The 22,719-nt window shown below is 42.4% G+C and overlaps 1 protein-coding gene across 4 annotated transcripts in view; it reads left to right on the plus strand.

The window, feature by feature from the left end:
• The window catches only part of CACNB2 (calcium voltage-gated channel auxiliary subunit beta 2), a 318,482-nt gene that overhangs the window by 256,195 nt on the left and 39,568 nt on the right, over positions 1-22,719 (plus strand). For all 4 annotated transcript variants that reach the window (XM_016213276.2, XM_016213278.2, XM_016213277.2 and 1 more), the window contains exon 4: positions 21,517-21,639. In XM_016213276.2, coding sequence (XP_016068762.2) covers positions 21,517-21,639 — 123 coding nt within the window. The remainder of the gene's footprint in view (positions 1-21,516; positions 21,640-22,719) is intronic.

Below are 22,719 nucleotides of genomic sequence, written 5' to 3' on the forward strand. Positions count from 1 at the left end.
TCCTCTCAGTGATGAGCTCTTGGAGGTTGGGTAGAGATTAGTTCTGAGGGAAGGCTTTCCCAAATTCATCGCTTTACAGGCTTTATGCAGTCATAGCTCTGATGTGTAAGCAGGACAGAGTTTTATATCTGTAGGAATATTTAGAATTATTCATCTTTTTTTTTCTGTAAGTGTTCTGATGTATACAAGTGTGGAGGCTGAGTTCGGTCATAGCTCCAGGGAGAATTCTCTTTGTGGAGATTATAGTGTGTTGGAAGCCCCCTCCTGGAAAAGGAATACCCCTGCGGTTGTGATTCTCTGCGCCAGTGTCCCTTCTTCAATAACTCTGCTTTCTATAGACATTTATCCCTAGGGTGCTGAGGATTGTCCAGCCATAGCCTCTGACCTTTGTCCAGAATGATTCTGCTGCTATAAATATTTTCCTCTGTGGATTGACCCCTTTCTAGCTTTAACTTTCTCATTTGATAGCACTCCCCTCTCTAGTTCCCTTTGAATCCAATGTCCATGATTTTTGCCCTTGATTTTTTTTTTTTTGATAAATTTTTATTTCAGACTGTAGGTTGTTTTAAGCTTTTTGATAAAAGCTCTCTATATTTTGTCCATTGCACTCAATTTGTCCATTGAACTTGGCCATTGTCTACCCAAGTCTGGAACTCCTCAGACAGTATGGTTAGGAAATACCAACGACCCCCGACCCCGCCTATGATGTCACCTCAGGAGGGAGATCATCCACTATCTGTTAAGACATAGCTGCTTCGGAGTACTGAAATCTTTCTGGAGCTCTGGAGAGATGGTCGAGGTGCAATTTTTTTCCATCTTGGATATTCACTTATTCCAGAAATAGATCCCTCTTCACCCTCCCGGTCAAGACCTCATCCAGTTCTGGGGAACGGCTACTCCATCGTGGTCATTTTCTCAAAGGAGTCTTCTGCACTTCACCTCTCCCTTCTTCACCCTTCGGCCCTCACCTCTCTTCAGCCCAGGCTCTGCTCCCACAACTCCAACAACTCGAACAAATTGCTCCGAGTGAGGTCAGTCCTTGTGCTGTGAAATCCGTCCTAAGCTTTGTTTTGCCTCACTCAAGCTGTCAGCAGCATTCGGAATAGTTGGTTACTCTCTGCACCTTGAAGTGTCTGCCCTTGGCTTCTACAAAACCACATTCCTTGGTCATCCCTTGCTAGTTTCCATCTTTTTCTTTTTATTGGGGTGGGGTGGGAACAGGCACCTCCCTCTCGACTCAACCTCTCCAAGTTGGGATTCTTCAGCGCTCAGAACTTGCCTCTCCTTTTGTTTCTCTCTGCTCTTCGTTCTGAGTTCCTGTTGATATTTACAGCTGTCCACACGGTATCTCCACTCCCATAGTTGCACGGTCCTCAAACTTGTCCAAATCAGAGCACTCGATTGCCTGCCTCTACTGCGACCAGGATGTCCCTCTCTCAGGCTTCATCTCGGTAATGGCCTCAGCCACCAGTTAAGTCCTGTTGTTTCTCTCTCCAGGATGTGCCCAGCTTTACCACTACACCACCAGTCCCAGCCACCACCATCTCTCATCTGGGCTTTGCTTCTATTTTTCTTCCTTTCCGACTTATCAAATTAGTAAATTAGAGAAAATTGGCAGCATTTGTATTTAAGCACGAGCAGTCGGAGTGAGAGGGAAGGGATACATTAAATATATATATTTAGCGAGTAGAACAGACTATAATGAGCCAGTGGGCCATGGGTGAGGGACTAAGAGGAAGGAGCCCAGGTCAAAGTGCTGTTTTGAAAAACATGAAGATTTTTGACTAGATGACTTAATCTTTGGACATGTTGAGCTGTGGGTAACCTGATGGATATTCTTGGATATATAGACATGGGAACCATCCAGTATAGATTATACCTGAAGTTTTGAAAGTGGGTAAAATCACCTGGGAAAATGTATAGGGGAGAAAATATGAGCGTCAGTCCTGCTTCTCGGCCTCTGGTTGACTTCTCGTATCTCCCTTCTGTCTCTTCCACACCCAAGCCCGCATCCCTCCCCTTCTCACAGCCTACACCACCGGTGTTTCCCCCTGGTTATCCCCTCCCAGGATGCAAGGTGAAGCACAGTGCTCCGTGCTCCTTTCCAATCTCGTTACTAACAAAGATAAGCAGATGCATTCACTTTCTTCAAAAAGGTTTTGTTGCTGAACTTTTGGCACTTAATAACTTCAGTTATCTTGACCTAGCAAGAGAGTGACAACACTTGACACACAAATACCGTCATACCTCTTCACCCTGGGGACGGCATGTCTGACATCCGTTAGGGCGCACAAAGCCAAGGGTCCCCCAAAACCCTTTCAGCTGTCAAAGTAGAATTATAACATCCAGTCGCTGCCACTGGAGTCTGCGTTTGTCTGTTTTACCCATACTTCTAGTGAGCTTGGTTTTCGGACTGACTGTTAATTTTCGAATTGTGTGAAAGTCCTCTGTGGAAGGTCTAAACTGGTGTTTTAGCAGAAAGAAAAAATATCAGATGTTCCTGTAGCCGCATAATTTGATCATCCGTTATGAATACTAGCAATTGCTGAAGGAATCGGAGACTCCTTTTAATGAAACTTCATAATCTTCATCTAATAATTCTGGCTCACTAATGGTTGGACAAGTTCTAGAACAATAACTATTAGAAACTGATATTAATAAACCAGGCCTCAGATCTAAATGTCTAAACTAAATATGGAATTTAAATAATGTCCCCAAAATATTGAAATACTGTTTTAAATGGAATAGGATGAAATAGAAAAACATTCTTAATTTTTAAAGGGTCCGAAATAATTCTGAATTCATTCCATTGACATGATAAATTCCCATTGCACTCTCCTTTAGTCAAAACGCCAAACATTTACTGATTGTGGTCTGCACTAGTGTTCAAACTCCAGTGTTAGACTTCACACTTGAAAACCACCTGCATTCTCAGAAACTGTTAAGTCTAACTTTGAGGTCAAGAGCTATTTACTGAGTGCCCAGTATGTGCTAGACACTGGAGAAACAGTGATAAATAAGAGGTAGGAAATACCTCAACAAGCTTACAGCTTGGTGAACTTACAGTCTACAAAGACAAGACTTGCATGAAAGATACAGTGCTAGATGTCAGGACAAGAGCTGCGTAAAAGACGCGCGGTAAATGTCTGTGCCAACTGAGGAGCATCCACATTAAGTGCTACAGGATTTCACAAGAGGGGGAATCGGGAGGGCTGCAGTAAGAGTGATTAGAGAAGAATTTACTGCTGTCCATCCAACAGCAGCGGCCAGGAGCCTGGGGGCCTATTTATTGCACTTCCCAACCCAGTTCAAATGGCTTCGCCTTATGGAGCTTTCCTGCCAACCTGCTGCTGTCCTGTGTCCCGCCCCGGCAGAGGTGATGATCCTCTCTGCCGCATGGACACCTCTGTTCTCTGTTGTTAATTATGCTCAAGTACCTTCGAGGCACTGCAGTAGATTGCATGTCTGCTCCCATGCGGAATGAATTCACAAGGTACAAGTTGGGCCCTGAAGGAAGGTTGCATTTTTAAATCAGTAAAACAAAAGACCTTTACCAGGCACATGGTAATCAGAAATAAAGAAAATTAAGTGTGCAGCCAGTGTGACTCGGTGGATGGAGCATCGTCCCAGGGTCACTCCTTTGATTCCCGGTCAGGGCCCATGCCCGGGTTTTGGGCTTGATTCCTGGTAGGGGGCATACAGGAGGCGGCCGGTTGATGTTTCTATCTCCCTCTCCCTTCCTCTCTTTCTAAAAATCAATAAAAACATATTTTAAAAAGAGAGAAGAAAAGAAAGAAAAAGAGAAAGAAAAAGAGAGAAAAGAAAAACTTAAGTAGCCCCTAGAACCGTGGTTTTCACACCTCAATGTGTCTTAAAGTTCCTATTAGCTAGGGCAACAGATAGCCCAATTTATTAGCAACTATATTTTGAATGAAAATCAACTCATGGACTTGAGGAGCTTTATAAAGCTTTATAGAAAGCTATTTTCACTGCCCAGGGTTCTTTTGCTTATTTCTGTCCAACTTCTAAAACATACCCAAATCTAGAAGCCTGACTCCTAACTGACTTAGAAGAGACTGCAAATAGTTTGGTTTTAATCCCCTCATTTTACGTTTAAGCAAACTGAGGCTCGGAGAGATTGAATGATTTTCCTATGATGAAGAGTTATGGTTAATAAACCAAGTTCAAGAGGATTTGCATGGTGAGCCAGCAATCACTATAAAATCTTAGCTACACCCATGGAAGGAATATCTGGTTACTAGGAAGAATAAATTCAACAGTAGCTATAGTTTCTCTAAATTCCCACCACACTTTATTAAAACCTATTTAATCACATCTACGCTTATTTATGAACATTTTTTTCCACCTGACAAGTCACTGGTATTTCGAGGTTAAGGGACCTGGTTCTACTCATTTTTATATGTAGCTTAAGAACTTAAACATAGAGTATGCTCAATAATTTTTTCTTGTCCTGTCATGCTATAAATCCATTTTGCAATCAAGAATGTTATGTGAATTTAAAAAAATGAGTATTTCAAATAAAGTATCCAACTTAGAAACTGCTACCTGGAAATACATTTGTGGAATGCATTTTCTTTATTTAAGGAAGCCAGGTGCTTGCACTAGGCAAAAAACAAAAAAAGATCCAGGTTTTCTTTTTTTCTGTAATTGCATGCAGGAGAAAAACTTCAGAATTATATGGATGGCCTTAATATAAATACATACAAAATGTAACAAGATTTTCAGTGAAAGTATCTTCTGGAGGTAAAATGCCAATGATATACAGTAGTCTCCCCTTATCCACTGTTTCAGTTTATGTGGTTTCAGTTACCCACAGTCAACTGTGGTCCAAAATATTAAATGGAAAATTCCAGAAATAAACAAGTCGTAAGTTTTAAATTATGCACCGTTCTGAGTAGTGGGATGAAATCTTGCCTGTCCTGCTTGTCTTGCCCGGGACATGATTTCCCCTTTGTCCAGCATCTCCACGCTGTAGCTGCTCCCCTGCCCCTCAGTCACTTAGCAGCTGTCTAGGTCATCAGACCAACTGTCACAGTGTCTCCGTGTGTTTGTTCAAGTCACCCTTATTTAACTTGATAATGGCCCCAAAGGGCAAGAGCAGTGATGCTCGCAGTTCGATTTGCCAGAGAGAAGCCATAAAGTGTGTGTATGTGTAGGAAAAACATAGTACATATAGGGTTTGGTGCTACCTGAGGTTTCAGCAATCCCCAAGGGTTGGGGGGGCTTACAACATATGCGCCGTGATTAATGGGTGATTACTGTACCTCGTAAGCTAAGTAATGATGTGAATATGCCTCTTAGGACTTGTTGGGTTTTTAAAACTAAATGTTCATTTTTTTTCCATGTGTTTCATGTGTTTAAAATGTTGTCTCCATTCCTGCCTGTGTATTTACGTTATGTGTGTATGTGAATATAGGTGTGTATTTTCATTTATTAACTATGAACTTCTCAAATATGTCACAGGTCGTATACAGTTTTGGGTTTCCCTGTTTTTCTCTCTGGCCTGTCTCCTCCTCTGGTCCTGCTTCAGTGTGCTCGCACCAAATGATGCCGCTCAGCAGGTGGTTATTGCTGTGGCTCTTCGCTTCCTTAGCTGATTTTCACAAGCACTTAGCCTGGCGGCTTCAGTATCTGGCACACAGTAGGCATTCCGGTGTTTGTTGAAATCTTTGTCGAATGCTGGGTGCAGAGGGTGGTGGTGATGGTGGTGGCAGAACAGAAAAATAAAGGAAACACCATCTTCCTTTAAAGGAACTCGGTCTGCTTGAGGAGGTGGACATGCAGGGTGGGAAGGGCATGACGGTGAGCCAAGCGTGAGGGTTTCCATTCTCCTGGCTCCCAGCAGGAGCTCTATGGGAGGCGGACACCTCTTCAGGTCCCACACAGGTAGTGTGGCCACGTATAAGATGTCAGATGTAAAGACTGGACAGTTTGTCAAATGAGTATTTCTGGAAGACCTTAAAATTAAGGAGTCAGTTGCACGTAATAAAAAATAACTACCTTTCTCTTCTCTAAATGTCATTGAAATCTCTATTTTAACATCTTAACAGTTCATTCTTGTTAGTACTATTTTTCTTCAAGATAGGAAGTCATTATCCTGCTCCCACTGGGCTGTATTAAACTGACCTGAGTTTAAGCCTGTGGATTTTCCAATTCCTCAGGAACGCTAGTTAGCCAGAGCCTAAAATTGGAGCAGAAATTATGGTGCAGTGGAGTTGGAATTATGGGTTAGAGTCCAATCTCTCTGACATCCAGCCATGTGGTTTGGGGCCTTCATCTGATTTTCTTCCTGTGCAGGGTGGGAGTAATAATAATTTACCTACCAAAAGCATTGGACATTCTCACTCAGAAAGGATCTTGAATTTTTCAACTTACAATTGAGGTAAAGAACTGGCTAGATAGAGAGGTGTGTGTAATAAATGATGCAATATCTGTAAAGATGTCTTCTGAATTGTAAGTTCCTGTGCAAGCATCGTGCCCCGACCATATCCAGTACCATAAAATCACACATTTGTTTCTGCTTAACTGCCGTCAGAGCACCTCCACCTGAAGGAACAAATGTCCCGCCCCAGAAAGATGAAACCCCGGTATCTCCCTGTTTAACTGCAGTCATCTCTCTCTATGGCTCCTTCACAACATCAGTTCTATTGCATCTGCTCTTTGATCTCATATGCACCTGAGAGGTTTTGGTTCCCCCATTTTATTTTGGTGGAACATACCTTCTCTGTCTTCTTACACACCATGAATGACCAGCTGAACCATTTTTGGATAAGGAATCTCAATTTCTTTGACACTCAACCCAGCCTTCCACTCTGCCTGCCTGCCTGCCTTGGTTCCATGATGTAAGCCACCTCTGTAACCTAATGTCAGCACAGAGTGGAGTGTCTGGAGTTGATAGAGGAACTGTAATGACCTTTATTTAAATTAGGTCTGCTTTAAAATTTTGTCTGACACAACCACATCTCCCTTAGCGTAATCATCTTGGTTTATTATTTTCAGTTCACTTTTTAGTTCAATTTTTAAAAATTTTAAAACACGTGGCCTTTCAGGAGAACTTCCAAAAAACTTAGTCCTCAAGGGCTGTGTGCTTCCAAATATTCTGCATAGCTTTGTTAACAATACAGGTTTTTTAGGTCTGGGGTGAGACTTTCCATTTGCATTTTGAACAAGCCCCACCCCCAGCAGCTGAATGTGGTGTAGAAACAAAGTGTGAGCATCACAGCTGTTGACTGCATTCTCACTCCCGGACCTGGGGAGACGGGAGAAGCGTTGCTGTTCTGTGTGCCAGTGGTTCTGATCAGAGACTTACATAAGAATCAACCTTAGTGCTTTTAAAGGTCATCAGGAAAAAATTCCATGCTTTGGCTCCACCCGCTGGCAATTCAGTGCAAAACTTACAAAGTGGGGCCCAGCACCCTTGTTTTTTAAAATGTTATCAGGTCATCCTATTTGGTGTATTGTGGTATAATACATCTATAATGAAAATAAATGCATGCTTTGGGCAGCAGTATTTTGATTTGATTTCATTTGATCTGTTAATAAATATAAAGCCAATATTAGAATTGTTATTCAAAGAACTTATAAAAGTAATATCTTATCAAAGTCTATAGATTTACCCCCAGTATTTTTTAAATATAGCTCTACCCAAGCCCTGAAAATAATGGTATACTTTCCCCTTCCCTCAATGAAATCACATTTAAATTCAGAGTCACTAGGGCTAGTTTACATTCAGTTCAAGACAGCAAGCTCTAAAATAGCCTTAATGACGCATGCAAAGCATTTTCCTCGGAACAGACTCTGGGCTTATTAGTGTGTGAAGCGTCAGCCAGGACTCATCTGGTGCACGGAGTGTTGGGAAGTGATGCCAGAAATGTATGCCTTCTCCTATCAGTTACACAGTCACCCGAGAGTTAACTCGACTTGCTTTAAATAGCCGAAGTGGGGAAGGAGATTGACTTTTCAGTTGTTCTTGCTTCTTAAAAATACCTTTTTTTTTTTCTTCTGACTCTAAAATAGCAATCAGAAACTACCATGTAAGTTTAAAAAATAATTTCCTGAGGTACCAATTGTGTTCTCCACGTATCAGGCCCAGGCCCAGAGTGTAATTGCACTCGGGGCGCGGAGCCCCAGATGCACTCGCTGCTGCACTGTTATCTGTGACCTTGAGGGAGACCTAAAATTGCTGAGCTTCACCTTTTAATTTTTAAACTGAGAGGGTTGGATTCACCTGCTAAAGGCTCTGTTAGCTCTAATTATCAAGATGATGAAACGTTATGTTTTAAGACATTTCACCGAAATTAGTCGCGTAGAGAAAGGGCCTTTGAAAAATACCTAATGAGCCTTTTTGGTAGGAAGTAGCTCTCATGGTCGGGTAGGGGGCCACTGTGAACCTGAGCATTGCCACAGCGCACAGGATCATGACGTGGCAGAACTGAAGGGCGCTTACAGACCTGTCACCTCCCGTGCAAGGAAGCGAGGGACAGAGAGGCAGGTGCCTGTGGACTCTGGCTCTGGAGTCATCCCTGGCAGCAAGCCAGGGGCTTAGTCAAGCCGGTGCTAAGGTGCCGTGAGTCACTGAGTGTGAGTCGTCAGGCTGTGTGCCGGTGAGGATGCCAGCTCACCAACTGTTCTTATCCCTGCACCCTCACCGTCCTGGGAAAGAAGGCCTGGCCCCACGAGCTGGCGGCTGGGAGGCGCAGGAGGCATCCAGCTGGCCTTTTGAAAGCGCAGACCCCGCGTTGGCTTCACCAGCCTGGCGGGGCCGCTCAGTGCTGGGTGCGTGCTCAGCCCTGGGCTCCCTCTGCCGGTGTGGCTGTAACTGATGTTCGGGTCAAGAGGCCTCTAACTGAACTTCTCCTTACTCCTTGCCGTCCTACCATTCCCCCAAAACAAATCTTACTCTATCCACCAGGACTGGACAGGCAGAACACAAGGTTGCTTAAGAACGGCTCTCTGATACTTATAATTCGATGGTTACCATTTTTTTGAGTGTGTCCCTGTTGCCAGGCACTGTGCTGAGAGCTATGTGTGTTCCCCCTCATGTCAGATTCGCAAAACCCTCTTTTAAAACATGGGAACTGGGCTTAGAAGGGCTTACATGCACTGGGTCACACAGCCAGTTCAAGGTCGGGGTCTCCAGCTCCCTCGGTCACACAATGACTGCATCCTGCTCTGCTTTCCTCAGCCCTGACTTGTTTCACCACAGCTGAGAATTCTTACGAGTTTTGCAATTTTAATTTTCCTTCCCGCTTACTCGGTTTCCAAATGTGATGTTCTCTAGGACATATTAAAGACATTTAAAACGTATACCGTAAAAAATATGTGGCATGTTGGTGTAGGCACTTGAGACTGAGTGAGAATGCGTAAGTAGTGAACTTCCTTACGCCGTTAGAACAAGGGGGGGATGCTAGCTGGGAGCCCGGCGGAGGCAGTCCCCGTGTTTTCATCCACGTGTGGCCTGTCTGGGAAGCTTCCCTCTCCACCAAGAGGGACAGCATGACTGCCCATCTAGCCGTGTGTAAGCCTGAGGCAGACTGTGGGATAAGGGGAAACATACAGAGCAGAGGCGGAGAGCTGAAGGACAAGACAAGGAAAGGTGTTCTCCGGTTTCTGAGCAACTGGCATTAGGGTTTGTTTGTTTGCTTGTTTGTTTTGAGAGAACACTGTAAGGAAACATCTTTTTAAACACACTATAAATTCGCTAATGTGTGTGTTTACAGTGAACTTCAGACAACTGCACACAGTCATCCATTAGTAATGAAGGGCCTTGTGGACGGACACAAGCTGCCGTCCTGGGCAGACATGTACCTGGTGAGCCTAGACGTGAGGAAAGGACGCCTGTGTTGGATCAGGATAGAGGATCTCTAAGCCACTGAACCACAGAAGGAATAAGTGGGAGTTAATATAAAACCCTGCAATATACCACTTGTAATTTACTTGTATGTAATTATGCTTATGTTGCAACAAGAAATGTTGAACACATTTTTTACTCTGTAATGGGGTTTCCATTTTCCTTAGTTCCTTTATTGTCTATAGAAAGGTCCAGATTAAGAGTTCCCTTTGGGGCTATCAGTAGCTATTCTGGAGATCGTAGTGGGCCCACCCATTGAGAAGAGCCATGGGGGAGGGGGGTAGATAGAGAGAGGTTGGCAAAGGGGTACAAACTTTCAGTTATAAGCTGAGAGTGTTCTCTGAGGATCTAATGTAAAACCTGGTGACTATAGTTGATCATTGAAATTTGCTACGAGAATACAATTTAAATGTTCTTTTTAAGAAAAGTTAAGTATGGGAGGTAATGGATATGTTAATTAAATTGATGGGGGGAGTCCTTTCACAATATATACATATGTCATACCATCATGTTGTACACATTAAATATCTTAAAATTTTATTTGTCAATTATCTCTCAGTAAGTCTGGGGAGTGGGGGGAAGAGCCATTTAGAAAAAAGCTGTCTTTAAGGCTTTTCCCTCCCTGGGTACACTAGCAATTACGTATCAGCCTAAACAATTATGGGAAAACTAACATGCCCGAACTTAAATAAAATGAGCAAGATACCCAAAGGAAAGAAGTAAATTCTAGATCATTTCTTTGTTACTTCTTTAAACAATTTCTTCCATGCACAATGGAGGGGGAAAATATCCTATAAATCTATAACTACTTGAGTGCTTTAAAAATATGGTTAATATTTAGCATTTCTTTTCAAAGTAAAACGATTTGATTGTATAGGATAGTAGATGATAGATGATAGATAGATAGATAGATAGATAGATAGATAGATAGATAGATAGATAGATAGATGATAGATAGATAGATAGATAGATAGATAGATAGATAGATAGATAGATAGATGATAGATAGATCTCTGTCGATCTATATATTGATATAGGTACAGATGTTCTAATATATATATATTTCCCCCTGAAACTCTTTCCCTGATGTTTTTTCTGCCGAGTAAACACAATCAGAGAGTCTATGATCCCATCTCTTGACAGACCTGAGGTGAGAAACTTCTGTAGGCATCCTGGAGTTCTTGGTAAAAATTGTAAGAAGACAGCTTATGGGGACCATAAAAAATAAAAATAAAAACTTCAGAGACCCATGGTAGGGACTGAATTCTCTCAGAAAGTATTGACAAATGGTTAGATCTGTCCTCTGAGGCAACACATGAACTACACAAGGAAGACAGCTCATTACTTTCAGAGTCAAGCAATGTTTTTAATTTAATAAGTTTCTCTCCCAGGTTGATCATGGTCCATTAAAGTTGGCTTTAAATGACTCTGGGATGTTTGAGAAAAACTAACTTGTCTTCAAAGGAAAACGAGCTACTGATATTAAAGGCATTCAAAATATTATACTTTTGATTTGTTGATACTTTCAAAAAAGGAATTTTAAATAATTTCCAAACAGTGGAAGCACACCTGGAATAAATGTACATTTTTTCCAAGAATGCTTTCTTGAAGGGGGGGCCATCACTAATTTGGATTAGTTTATACATGCTTGATTTTTAAAAAGTACTCAAATTATTTGCAGATCCATTTTGTGTGTGTTAAATATTAGATTTTTTTGATTTTTCTCTTCCCTGTTGACCTCGAGGTGTCCTGGTGTAGGACCCTGCTCTTCATGTTGAGTACCCAGAACTACAGGCAAGTGACACCCAGGGGGTGCACCTTTGACCAGTGGTGGTTAATAACACCCTCCTCCTGATAGACCTTCTTGAAGCTTGGTTTATGTGGCTTCTCAGAGGACAGTCCAGGAGAATTAACAATCAGTCTTACTATGTGGCAGTCAAGTCAATAATGGGTCTTCCTATTGTTTCTCTTTCTCTCTTTGCTTTACTCTTAGCCCTCACTTCTGCTTCCTGGAATGACACTCCTGTATGAGTACTTTGCCTCAGCTTCAGCTTTCTGGGGAACTGAGAGGCTATCTAATTCGTTAAATAAGACACATTACTTATTCACTGAATACTACATGTACAGCTATTAAAAATGACTTGGAAAGACAACAGCTTTTTAAGTGAAATAAAATGGTTACAAAATATTATTTTCATTTTTTAAAATATATACTAGTCTGTAAAATGTTAGCTAGACAATGGAGTTATAGACGACATTTCCTTTCTTTGGTTTACTGCATTTTCTAAATTTTCTACTTTTGCAGTTATATTTTTTTAATGGGAAAATACAGTTGGGTATATTTTTTGTAAGAATTTCAACTGGGAAATATAAAAGGAACAAATGTAGAAGCTAGCATGAAGGACACTGAATTTAAATTATTTGAAGAGTTATCAAATATGAATTAGTAACACTTTAGAGAAGTTATGAAATAAGTATACTTTATAGTATTTCCATGGGATATTAGACATGTAGTAGGAATTTTGTGGAATATTAGAGAATAAGTAGAAATAAGTGAAAATGAAAGTGTTAGAAAAGAGGCTGCAGTCTTTCTTTTAAAAATATATATATCTTTATTGATTTCAGAGAGAGGAAGGGAGAGAGAGAGAGAAAAACATCAGTTGATCGGCTGCCTCCTGCAAGCCCCCAACAGGGGATTGAGCCTGCAGCTCGGGCATGTGCCCTGACCGGGAATCGAACCGCAATCTCCTGGATCCGAGGTCGATGCTCAACTGCTGAGCCACGCCCAGCCAGGCACTGTGGTCTTTCTTGATGACAGTACAATTGCTATAAAAGAACATGTGCTTTTGTACTCAAAAAAGACTGGGTTTGAATCCCATAGCCTCACTTGCTAGGCACATAATCATAGGGTTTTGATAGAGACAAAATGAGATCTGTTTAAGCACAATGGCTTACATATAGTAAGTACTTGGTAAATTAAGGCAAGTATTAATTTTTACAGTCTAATAATACTTTAAAAAAATCTGTTTATCAAGCTTGTGCCTAAGTAAGTTAAGCTGATACTTCCTACATTCACACCAAATAGCCAGCAACTTTCTCTGAAAGCTTGGTGCACAGAAGGCCATAGGGAAATATCCCCTGCCTTGACCGAAGATGTCTTAAGCAGATATTTGAGCTGCCTTTCGTAAAGACCTTTAGACTAATTACAAGTTTTAAAGTAATTAAACAAGGAGGCCATTAGACTGGGGTGGCTGAAATACCTTGGTAATCTACATAAGTACACCAGAAACCCAAGCCAGAGTCAGTTCCTATAAGTGCACTGGTATTCCAGAAAACAAAATTTAATAGCAACCAGTCACAAACAGCCAGCTAGGCATTCCCAAATAAGCAACCCCTGGGGCTGTAGCCAATCAAGTAATTCCCTTGCTTTGCTTCAGCATCTTCTCCGTGAAAGCCTTTTCCTTACCTCCTGTTGGCAGAGCTCTCCTACCCACTTTGGGTTTGGTGCTGCCCGATTTGAATCAATGTTGGCCCAGATAAAATCTTGAAAATTTTAATATGCCTCAGTCTATCTTTTAACACAGCTACTTTCAGAGTTTAATTGTAGGTGTTCAAATGAGAGCTTTGCATCTAAAAATACAGCCCAGTCAGTGTTCAGCATTTGTCATTATTTAGGTTTATCACACACTCAGCTGATGTCTGCCTGCCTTGAGTGTCTACCCCTCTGGACCTTGTTCCGCTGATACCGTTGTAAATAACCTGGCTATTAATTAACAGGGAAGGCAAATATTATAGGCATGCCCAGTAAAGCCTGGGTGACATAGGGAAGGTACTCGCCTGTCTGTCACACCCGGAAACAGGTCATTGGCCGGAGTAGGCGTGACCACTGCAAGCCCCGAAAGATTTGAGATTTTGAGCTGCATAAGCTCCTGAGCGAAGGAGTTCACTCCCTTGCTCTCTTGGGACTCCTGTTGCAGGGGGTGTGCTCTCACGCTCCTGCATTTGCCCACATGGTTCACGTCCAGGTGGACCCCACGCACAATGGACTAATGGACTACAACTGGCCTGATGTTACACTGGACCCACCTCCGCCATGGAACGGAAGGAAACTCTGGACTCTGACTTTGCTTCTAGCTCTACAAAATCCCCAGCCGCACCTCTACCAGGCCTGGACCAAGGGAGATGGGAGATGTAATTCCACCCAAATAAAAACCACTCATCATCCTGTGCGAGTCTTAGAACATTCTTTTTCTCAAGATATCATAAGAACCCAACTCCCAGCACCCAGTGGGAAAGAGGTCCCCCACTTCCACTGATAACACTGCCATCTCAAGCATAGTGGCAGTCAGTCACAAAGCTTACTGAGGACAGTCATGCGACGCTGAGGTAAGGGAAGCAACAAAGGTTTTAAAAGTTTCTAGAGAGAACAATCAGAGAGGTCTGGTGTTTAGAACTTGCCACCCCCAGCTCTCTGCACTAAATTTGATTTCTGTCCTGCTGATATTCTACTGTTTGTCTTAAGAAAAACAAAGCACTCCGTGTGAAATGAATAATAAACACACACAACCATGCATAACTTTTGATCACTAGAACTCTGTGGACTTAGCTGAAACTGCAGCTGCTGGAATAGAGAAGAAAGTGAAGATTATGGAATTAAAACAAAATATAATGTGTCTTCCCATGTCAGTCGGCCTGGACTTTGTAAAGGCTTTCCTTGCGTTTGTTTAGAAAGCTGCTTCGGAAATTCTTTGTAGTGTATAATTTTCTAAATGAGTACAGAATAGACATTTTTATGATGGTTTCAATGAAAAGCAATGCTGTAGAAGGGTTCCTCTTAATCCTTTCATTCCTGTACTTGATGTGAAATGAAAGTACTGAGCAGAACCTCAATGGAGATGTACAGCATCCGTGCGGGAGGTACTGGATGTTTCCGGGCCACACTTTGCAGATTAAGGCTCTTCAAAGAATGGTGTGCCTGGTCCCTGTTGAGATGGCACTACGTCACCATGCTTTTTATTTTGATTTTTAATTTTTGCACTTTAAGAAAATAGAAACAGTATAGTTTAGGAAAAATAGCTGAGCCAAGGGGATGGCTAAGTGGGCGAAGTAGAGCAGAGAACAAAGGAAACGTAAGGTTGTTTGTTATCCAGGAGCTGGAAGCAGCAACTACACACACACACAAATGCAGCCAACAAGTAGCAGAAAAGAGTGAACAGGTATCTACACGTTCCACCTGCCTTTACCAGTTTTCATTCTGGAGTAGGCACAAGTTCCCCTAATAGGGTCGCAACGGGCTTAAGGAACGAAACCCGGGATCCTGCCCTCCCTGACCTTGGAACTGTACAGTGCCGGATTTCAAACAAAATAGGTGCTGAGTAAATGTGTGCTGAAAAAAGGGAGAGGGTTTTTAGGGACTTGACATTTTCCTAGTTTTCTCTGAAAAGTATGCAGGAATTTTGGACAGAGAAATTATCTTTGGTTATGAAGACTTTGATATCAAAATGACATAGATTAAAGTTGTGTTTTTACTAGAAATAGAAGCCATCATATTGATTTGGTTAAGGCAACTATGTTAGTCCACTCAAGCTGCCATAACAAAATACCATAGATAGCCAGCTTAAACAACAGAAATTGGTTTCTCATAGCTCTGAAGGCTGGGTCTGGCAGGGTTTGTTTCCAGTGGGGCCTCTCCCCTTGGCTTGCTGATGGCCCCCTGCTCACTTGTGTCCTCACATGCCCTTTCTTCTGTGTGTACCCAGAGAGAGAGAGAGATTTGGTGTCTCCTTCCTTTTATAAGGGCACCAATCCCCTTGGATTACGGCCATGCCCACATGACCTCATTTAATCAAACATTCGGTCCATCAAAACCACTGAAGAAAAAAAAGTGGTTTTGTTTTGTTTTTGTGTGGGGTTTTTTGCAGCAAGCCTGAAGTAAAAATTACTAGCTCCTGAATTATACCCTGGGGTTCTAAATAAGTTGAAAAATACTGTTATCATGGTTGGTAAGACTAATCAATAGTAAAACAAAAGATAAACAATTCTTTTCTTCTTAAGATGCTGGCTTAACTGAAAATTACTTCACATTTCCTCTAAGGCAGGGAGACGTATATTTCACAGCCCAGAATAAGTAAAATTGAGTCCTTTCTCCCAGGATTGGTTTCTTTCCCTGGAGGAGTTGCAGTGCCTTTTGAACAGGATGCTCTTGGGAAAGACAGCTGGGCAAGGAAGCCAGTGCCCTGCTGTTGGAGTGTTTTACTAAGACTAAGTGACAAAGTGAGCAACTCTGTGCTAAGCAGAAGGAAAGGGTTATGCTACATTTATCTCTAGGTCAATAGATAAGTCTGTACGTCACTATTACTCTAATCTCTCTTTTCTCTGCCTGTTGATTCTGCACCTTTGAGCACTACTTGACTTAAGCACTTATAAATGTTGCCCTTTTTGTATTTCAATTATACTTTTTAAGGGGTGTGCAGTATTTTAAGGATTACTGTTATTCACTTCCCAAAACACCTTTGTAACAGCTTATCTACTTTTTAAATTATCTATTGAAAAATAAAACTAAATATTTCATATATTTTTGCTCTGCATTTCACTTAAACTTCGCGTTGTGATTGTTAGTCATTTCAGTGGCTTTTAGGGTGATGACGAGATTTCACATTTTGTTTTAAACATTGACTCCTTTGCTTAATTCTTAATTAATATAGCTGTTTTACACTTAATAAATATATATGTACACTTGCACTTACGTACATGCACATTAATCATATAAAATAAAATCCCGCTCAGGCCAACTTTGCTTCCGTATTGATTTAGCCGTTCGACTTGTGTGGGCCCCGGAGCTGTGGTAACGAACCTTCCATTGGATAGATGCTGAATAAGCACCTGATAATTGATTCTTCTAACAGGAAGGAACCAGTCCCTTAATTGAGTCCTCTAACAATTATTCATGTATAACCAGCACTGTGGTAAATGCTTGGAGGCTGGAATGAAAAAAAACAGGAATATAATCACTCATCTGAAAAGGGTTATAAACTAGTTGAAAGATCAATTCAGGGAAGTAGGTAAAAATGCTCCCAAATATATAGAGAGAATATATGTACACAGACTATAATACGCACTTCCATGACACTGCTATAGAAATTTCAAAGCAAGATGGGAAAAGGTAACTTTAAAGCTGTAATATTTTGGTGTGGGACGATGCTTTTAACTCTTACCTGGGTGATGGCGCTCATTATATTCTAGCGTGGCGCGGCTGGCTTACTGTAAATCCATGACCTTGAGTCTCGGGTCATCTCTAACTGCCAGGCGACCTTTCCATTCTGTCGTAGTCCATTTAACCTTCCGTACTTTTATTTTTTATTTTTTTATTTTTTAATGACTATTGCATCCTCTCCTCCCTCCTCAAACCTCTGACACCCAGGAGAACTATTCTCGAAACTATGCCTCAGTTTCGACTGGGAAGAAGCGTTGTTGCCGGAATTAATTTAAATGCAACAATCCATGCGTAATACAGGCCACACTGCTCGGCACCCTGCAGACACCCCAGAGTGACGGCTTTTGTCATTGTAAGCTGTGCCGTGTACCAGACGAGAAGGCCCTGGAAGGGGAGAACACGAGTTTCTTTACCTCCCTCCCTTCTTCACAAATATTGACCGAAAACAGGCCGAAGGTACTGCGGTGAAATGGCAGCGCCTTTGCGTTTTCAAAGCGCTTCTGCGTAGTTGTCCGGGTAATGAGATGCTACTCTTGTACTTACGGATTTGTCCAGAGAACCTGCTCAGGCTCATCCACAGGCTGAAGTGCGCAGACGTTAATCCCGTGTGGCAGAAGGAATGTACCCGGCACGAGTGGTTCGCCCCCCAACTTACGCTCTGCAGCACGTGCCGACGGGAGGGACCCACAAACACAAAGGACCCCGTCGGTTCCTTCTGCCTTGACACAGGAGAGAGAAGCAGAGACTGGGGGACAGCGCGTCCATGTCGCCTGCTGGCCCCCCACGGCTGCAGAACAAATGGGGGGGAGTGCAGGTGGAAGGGTCAGCAAAGGCAGATGATACGGGCTCTGGCCCCTGGCCTGATCCTAAGGGTGGAAAGAACGTGGAGTTGGGACCCTGTGGCCTCCCAGTCACCTTCGTGTCCTCACGATTCTGTAGCGTGGGGTGAATCTAAGTCTAAATCTGAATTTGGATTTAAGTACCGTTCCACAGTCGTGGGTCATGACAGGACCTTGCCTAGGGCTGCGGGCCCTCTTTATATTTATACTTTCTCACTGTCTTCCCCTCCAGCTATGGCCCAGCCTTTCAGACAAACCTGGGAGGCCCTGGGGGGGGGGGGGCAGAGGTCAACCTGCAGGGGAACCGCCACCTGCAGAGCCCGCCTCTCAGAGCTCACCGTTACTTTCTGTGCGGGGGCCTGGGCCAGCTTTGCTTTCCTCAAGGCCCAGAGCACCTCTGCGTCCCAGCGTGTCTTGGAGCTCAGTCTGTCACCACGGCCCACTCTGTCCTGGTGTTCCCGCGAGGCCTCTGTAGGGCCACCGTTTCTGGGCTCCTATTTATTGTTTCTTCTCAGGACTTTGCTTTACCTTAGGGAGCAAAAAATAGAGAGTAAATGGCCACTGGCTTCAAGACATGAGAGCCCCAAGATTCTGTTATAGTCGCAAATTGTTACGATGGACGTGAGCATGAAGGAGGATGAGGGATCCGTGTCCCGGGGTCCTGATTACAGAGGTGATGCTGGAAACCATAACAATACGGCGGGCATCCAACCGAGAGCAAGGGTCAGTGGGAACCGGGAGAGGCCTGAACGAGGCAAGTCCCAGGAGGCTGTTGACCACACTGCAAGAAAGCCCAAAATGCAGGTGTCAGCGTGCAACAGGATATATTTGATAAAAAATGGTTACGTGGGGTAAAAATTCAGATTCCTTAAGGGATGTTCCCTTGGGACTTCAAGTTGGTTAAAAACAACAAACACGCCGTGTCTGAGGGTGACCAAAAAAAAATCAGAACTAGAGATAGGACACTGTAAGTGAAATGATTATGGGTAAAACGTACCATATTTTCAGCCCTAGAGAATGGGAAAAATCCACAATGGAGAGAAACATCTTGAATATATTCTCATTATATTTAGCATGCATCATATAGCAGATATTAAACTGTGGTAACCAGCTCGTCTGAGGAGGGTTTCAGGGGGAAGATCAGAGAGGAAATATTTGTTCTGGGCCTTAATAGATGAGGGAGTGTGGGGAAACGTATTTCTGTATAGCATTTATTTTGGGTATATAGCAAATGCCCATTTATTGAGCTCGCTCTCTATACCAGACACTAACCTTGCCTTGTGACCTGCATTTTCTGTAATCTCATAACAATCCTGCCAGGTTGGTGTGACTACTCTCATTTTAGCTATGAGACAACATGCTTAGTGAGAGTAAGGAATTTGCCCAGGTCACTCGCCTAGTAAGTGGCAGAATAGCACTTAAGCCCAGTTCCATGCAGAACCCCCGGTCTTGAACCCACGTGAATGGGATTGATGTGGAAAATGTCTTCCATGTTATACACACTCTGCCTGAGGTAGATTCAGCCAAAGTGAGTTCAGGGAATCAAAAATGGCATTGTCATTTGGCCCCGTTGATTAGCACCCTGGCGTCTTTCTCTCAAGCTGATAAGCCCTATTATCCTGGCTACATCTTTTCTCTCCTCCACTTTGACTGTTGTCCATTCTAATTTTAGAAATATCGTTTCTGAAGTAAAGGTACTGAGAGATGGGGTTCTGCTGCCCCCCTTTCCTGCCTGTGAGTTCTGTAAAGATGATTCCTGTATAAAGCGCCACATCTAACGGTAGCATCGTTGGCTATAGGAGTTGAACCAAGGAAGGAGGCACATTCTGAACTGATGTCTTAATCTGAGAAAATAAAATTACTGCCTGTAGCTCCTAACTTTCACTACCCCCCCTTTTATTTTTATTTTTCTTTCTTTCTTTTTTTTTTTAGTGTCCCCTCTTCCTACTATTCCAATGTTTGAAACATTGATCATTTTACAAAAGACATGAGATTTTTCCATGGGCTTCTCTGTAGAGCTGTACATTTAATATTTATGTCTCCTAGTGATGAAAAAAAGATGACATACTTAAACTCTGTATCCCACAAGGAATAAAAGACCCTGAGAGAAATGAAAGATCGTGTTCGCATAAAAAAGATCTTGCATCTGTATTTTTATGATCAGAGCTCTTCTGAATAATGGATGGATCTACTCATGAAAATCCTATTTCTAGCAGTAAAACTGAGTCAGATTAAGACTCCGTGTTATTGAAAAGGGCACCATCAGATCCTGCTGGTTGAAGTTCAAAATAGTGCAGCCCATTTGGACTTAGTTTGGAAAAGAATTTTAAAAGGTCTTGATAAATCAAGGCTTACTCATGCTACCTCTGAGACTCTTTCCCAAGGAAAGAATTCTAAATAGAAAGGATCTTTGTGCAATGATTTTTTTCAAAGCAGAATACTTACCGTAGTGGGGGGGAAAAACCCATAAACCTGAATGTCAAAAAAGGGGGACCGACTGAAGTAACTTTTTTAAATGATAGAGTAAAAAAGTATATCACATAAAAAATGCTGTAATACTTTTAAAATTGGATAAAAGTTAAATATATTATGATTTTAGTTGTGGGAATAAAATCTTATCAAGGATTGTGTTTCAGTGGTAGGAATTACTAGCAACCTTGTTCCTAAAGCCCATATTTCCATTCGAGGAGCAGCACCTCTTATATCATTTCATGTCTCCTGTGCCCATTTCCTGAACTTGGGCCTCGCTTCCACCTGCATCTGTGGATGGCCCTGAGTAACTTCATGGCTCTTAGCTCAGTCCTTGACCCAGACAGCATCAGGTAGAATGGATTCATTGTGGAAAATTTGGAAATGGTAGAAATTTGGGGTTCTCTATTCCAGTTCTCTTTTGACCCCCTGTACGAGTCCAGGTAAAGAGTTTGTTGAGTAAGGAGAAGCTGCTCAGGAGAAATCCATTTGTCAAAATGTGAAATTTTGAAACACATTGCCAGTTAGAACAGTACCACTTTTCACTCTTTCTGAGTTTTCCTATTTTTTTTCACCTCGTGGATAAACTGGTATTGCCTAGATCTCTATCTCAAACACTTATCCGTAAATCAGCAAATAGAGTCTGTGGCTCTTTTCTCATCCCAAACTTTATTGTACCTGTCGTTGGAATTATGTTGTTGTTATTCATTAAAGAAGATGTTGGGGTGGGGGTGGCAGTTACTAAGTCTTTTTCACTGAAACCACAGAACTGGGCATTTTATCTCTGAGTGATATCTGATTTCCAGTTGCTACACACTGTCAAGTGATAAACACCTATTTCAGTAGTTCATCCTTGCCTCTGTTTCTTGTAGTTCTTGTAGTGCTTTTAAAGAGAACAATGGCCTTTTCTAGTTTGGAAATGCGTGGTATGTAGCTGAGAACGTGGAGATGTCATGTGTATTGAATACTAATAAGCTGTTTAGTGATAGAAAACTAAAGTGGAAAAAACAACAGTTGTTACAGCAGTTATTCAGTGTATGTTTGTATTTGGGGGCGGGAAAGGAGGGAACACTTGTTTCTTACCCACCCCCCGACCCCACCCCCCGCTTTTGTTCCCTCTTTAGACAAAGCCTGTTGCATTTGCAGTTCGGACAAATGTCAGCTATAGTGCAGCCCATGAAGATGACGTTCCGGTGCCCGGCATGGCCATCTCATTTGAAGCAAAAGATTTTCTGCATGTTAAGGAAGTAAGGAAAATAATTTGAATTTCTGTCTGCATGCTTGTTTACCCTGAAACGTCGTTTTTTTATTATTGCTGTGAAATAGCATTGCATAGAGTGGCAACTGTGTAACATACACATGAAATCGGTGCCTCTCAGCTGTTTCTAATGTGAATATAACCTTTATAAAGAAGAAAGCAGTTGCAGGCCTCTTACAATAACTTCAAGGGTCCCCTGGGCTCTGTGACCCAGAAATTTGGGAACTACTGGAGGAGATGATCCCTTTTCATGCATAACCTGGACTTTTTATTTTAGTTTGTAGCCTTGACTCTGTGTTGTTTTCTTCTCATATCTCAAGTTTAACCATCTGGAGAGTGTTTAATAATAATAATATCTAGAATTCATGTCCTCTCCTCTCAGCTGACAGTGTCTAAACTCAGACCACTGGTGCCCTGTCCTTCGCTGATTGATCTCTGCAGTTGAAGGTAGAGTGGCCAGAGGTTAGGAGGTGAAGCCAAGGAGCAGATAGCAAGAAAATCCCTTTTCCCCCAGGCCAGAAGTCACCACCTTCCAGTTAACAAGGACTCACATCTGTCAATTAGACAATTCGCCCTTAATTAAGGTTTATTTTGAGTCAACATTGATCAGATGGCTGCTGTGCAGAACACTGTTACGAGGCCAGAAACCACCCCCGACATGATGTTCTCAGGGTGTGAGCGTGAGGTTTCCTGCAACCTGCAGAATTTACCACTGGAGCCTGGGGGAGGGTATGTCCTAGATGCAGATGTGAATTTAACTGTTCTTTGCACTAAAGGTTATAAACAAAGGAGGTGAAGAATGCCAATTTAAAGAGCTAGAGACTTTAGAGCCTCCCATTTCATTAACATTTAAGGGGAGATGTGAAGCACTGGCCAGGAGGGAAGGATAGGTTTTCAGAAGTGATGGCGAGCCTCGAATCTGCCTTTGTAGCAGGAAATAAGATTAATCCGGGGTCTTTTCCTGATGGCTGATGCTTGAAGAGGAATCTCTTTGCACAACAAAAGGAAAAGAAGCCAGAATGGATATTCTTCTTTGAAATGTGTAGGAACAGACCCGAAAAATACTATT

The sequence above is a fragment of the Miniopterus natalensis genome, chromosome 1 (assembly GCF_054644295.1).
Source record: "Miniopterus natalensis isolate mMinNat1 chromosome 1, mMinNat1.hap1, whole genome shotgun sequence".
Classification (NCBI taxonomy): Eukaryota; Metazoa; Chordata; class Mammalia; order Chiroptera; family Miniopteridae; genus Miniopterus; species Miniopterus natalensis.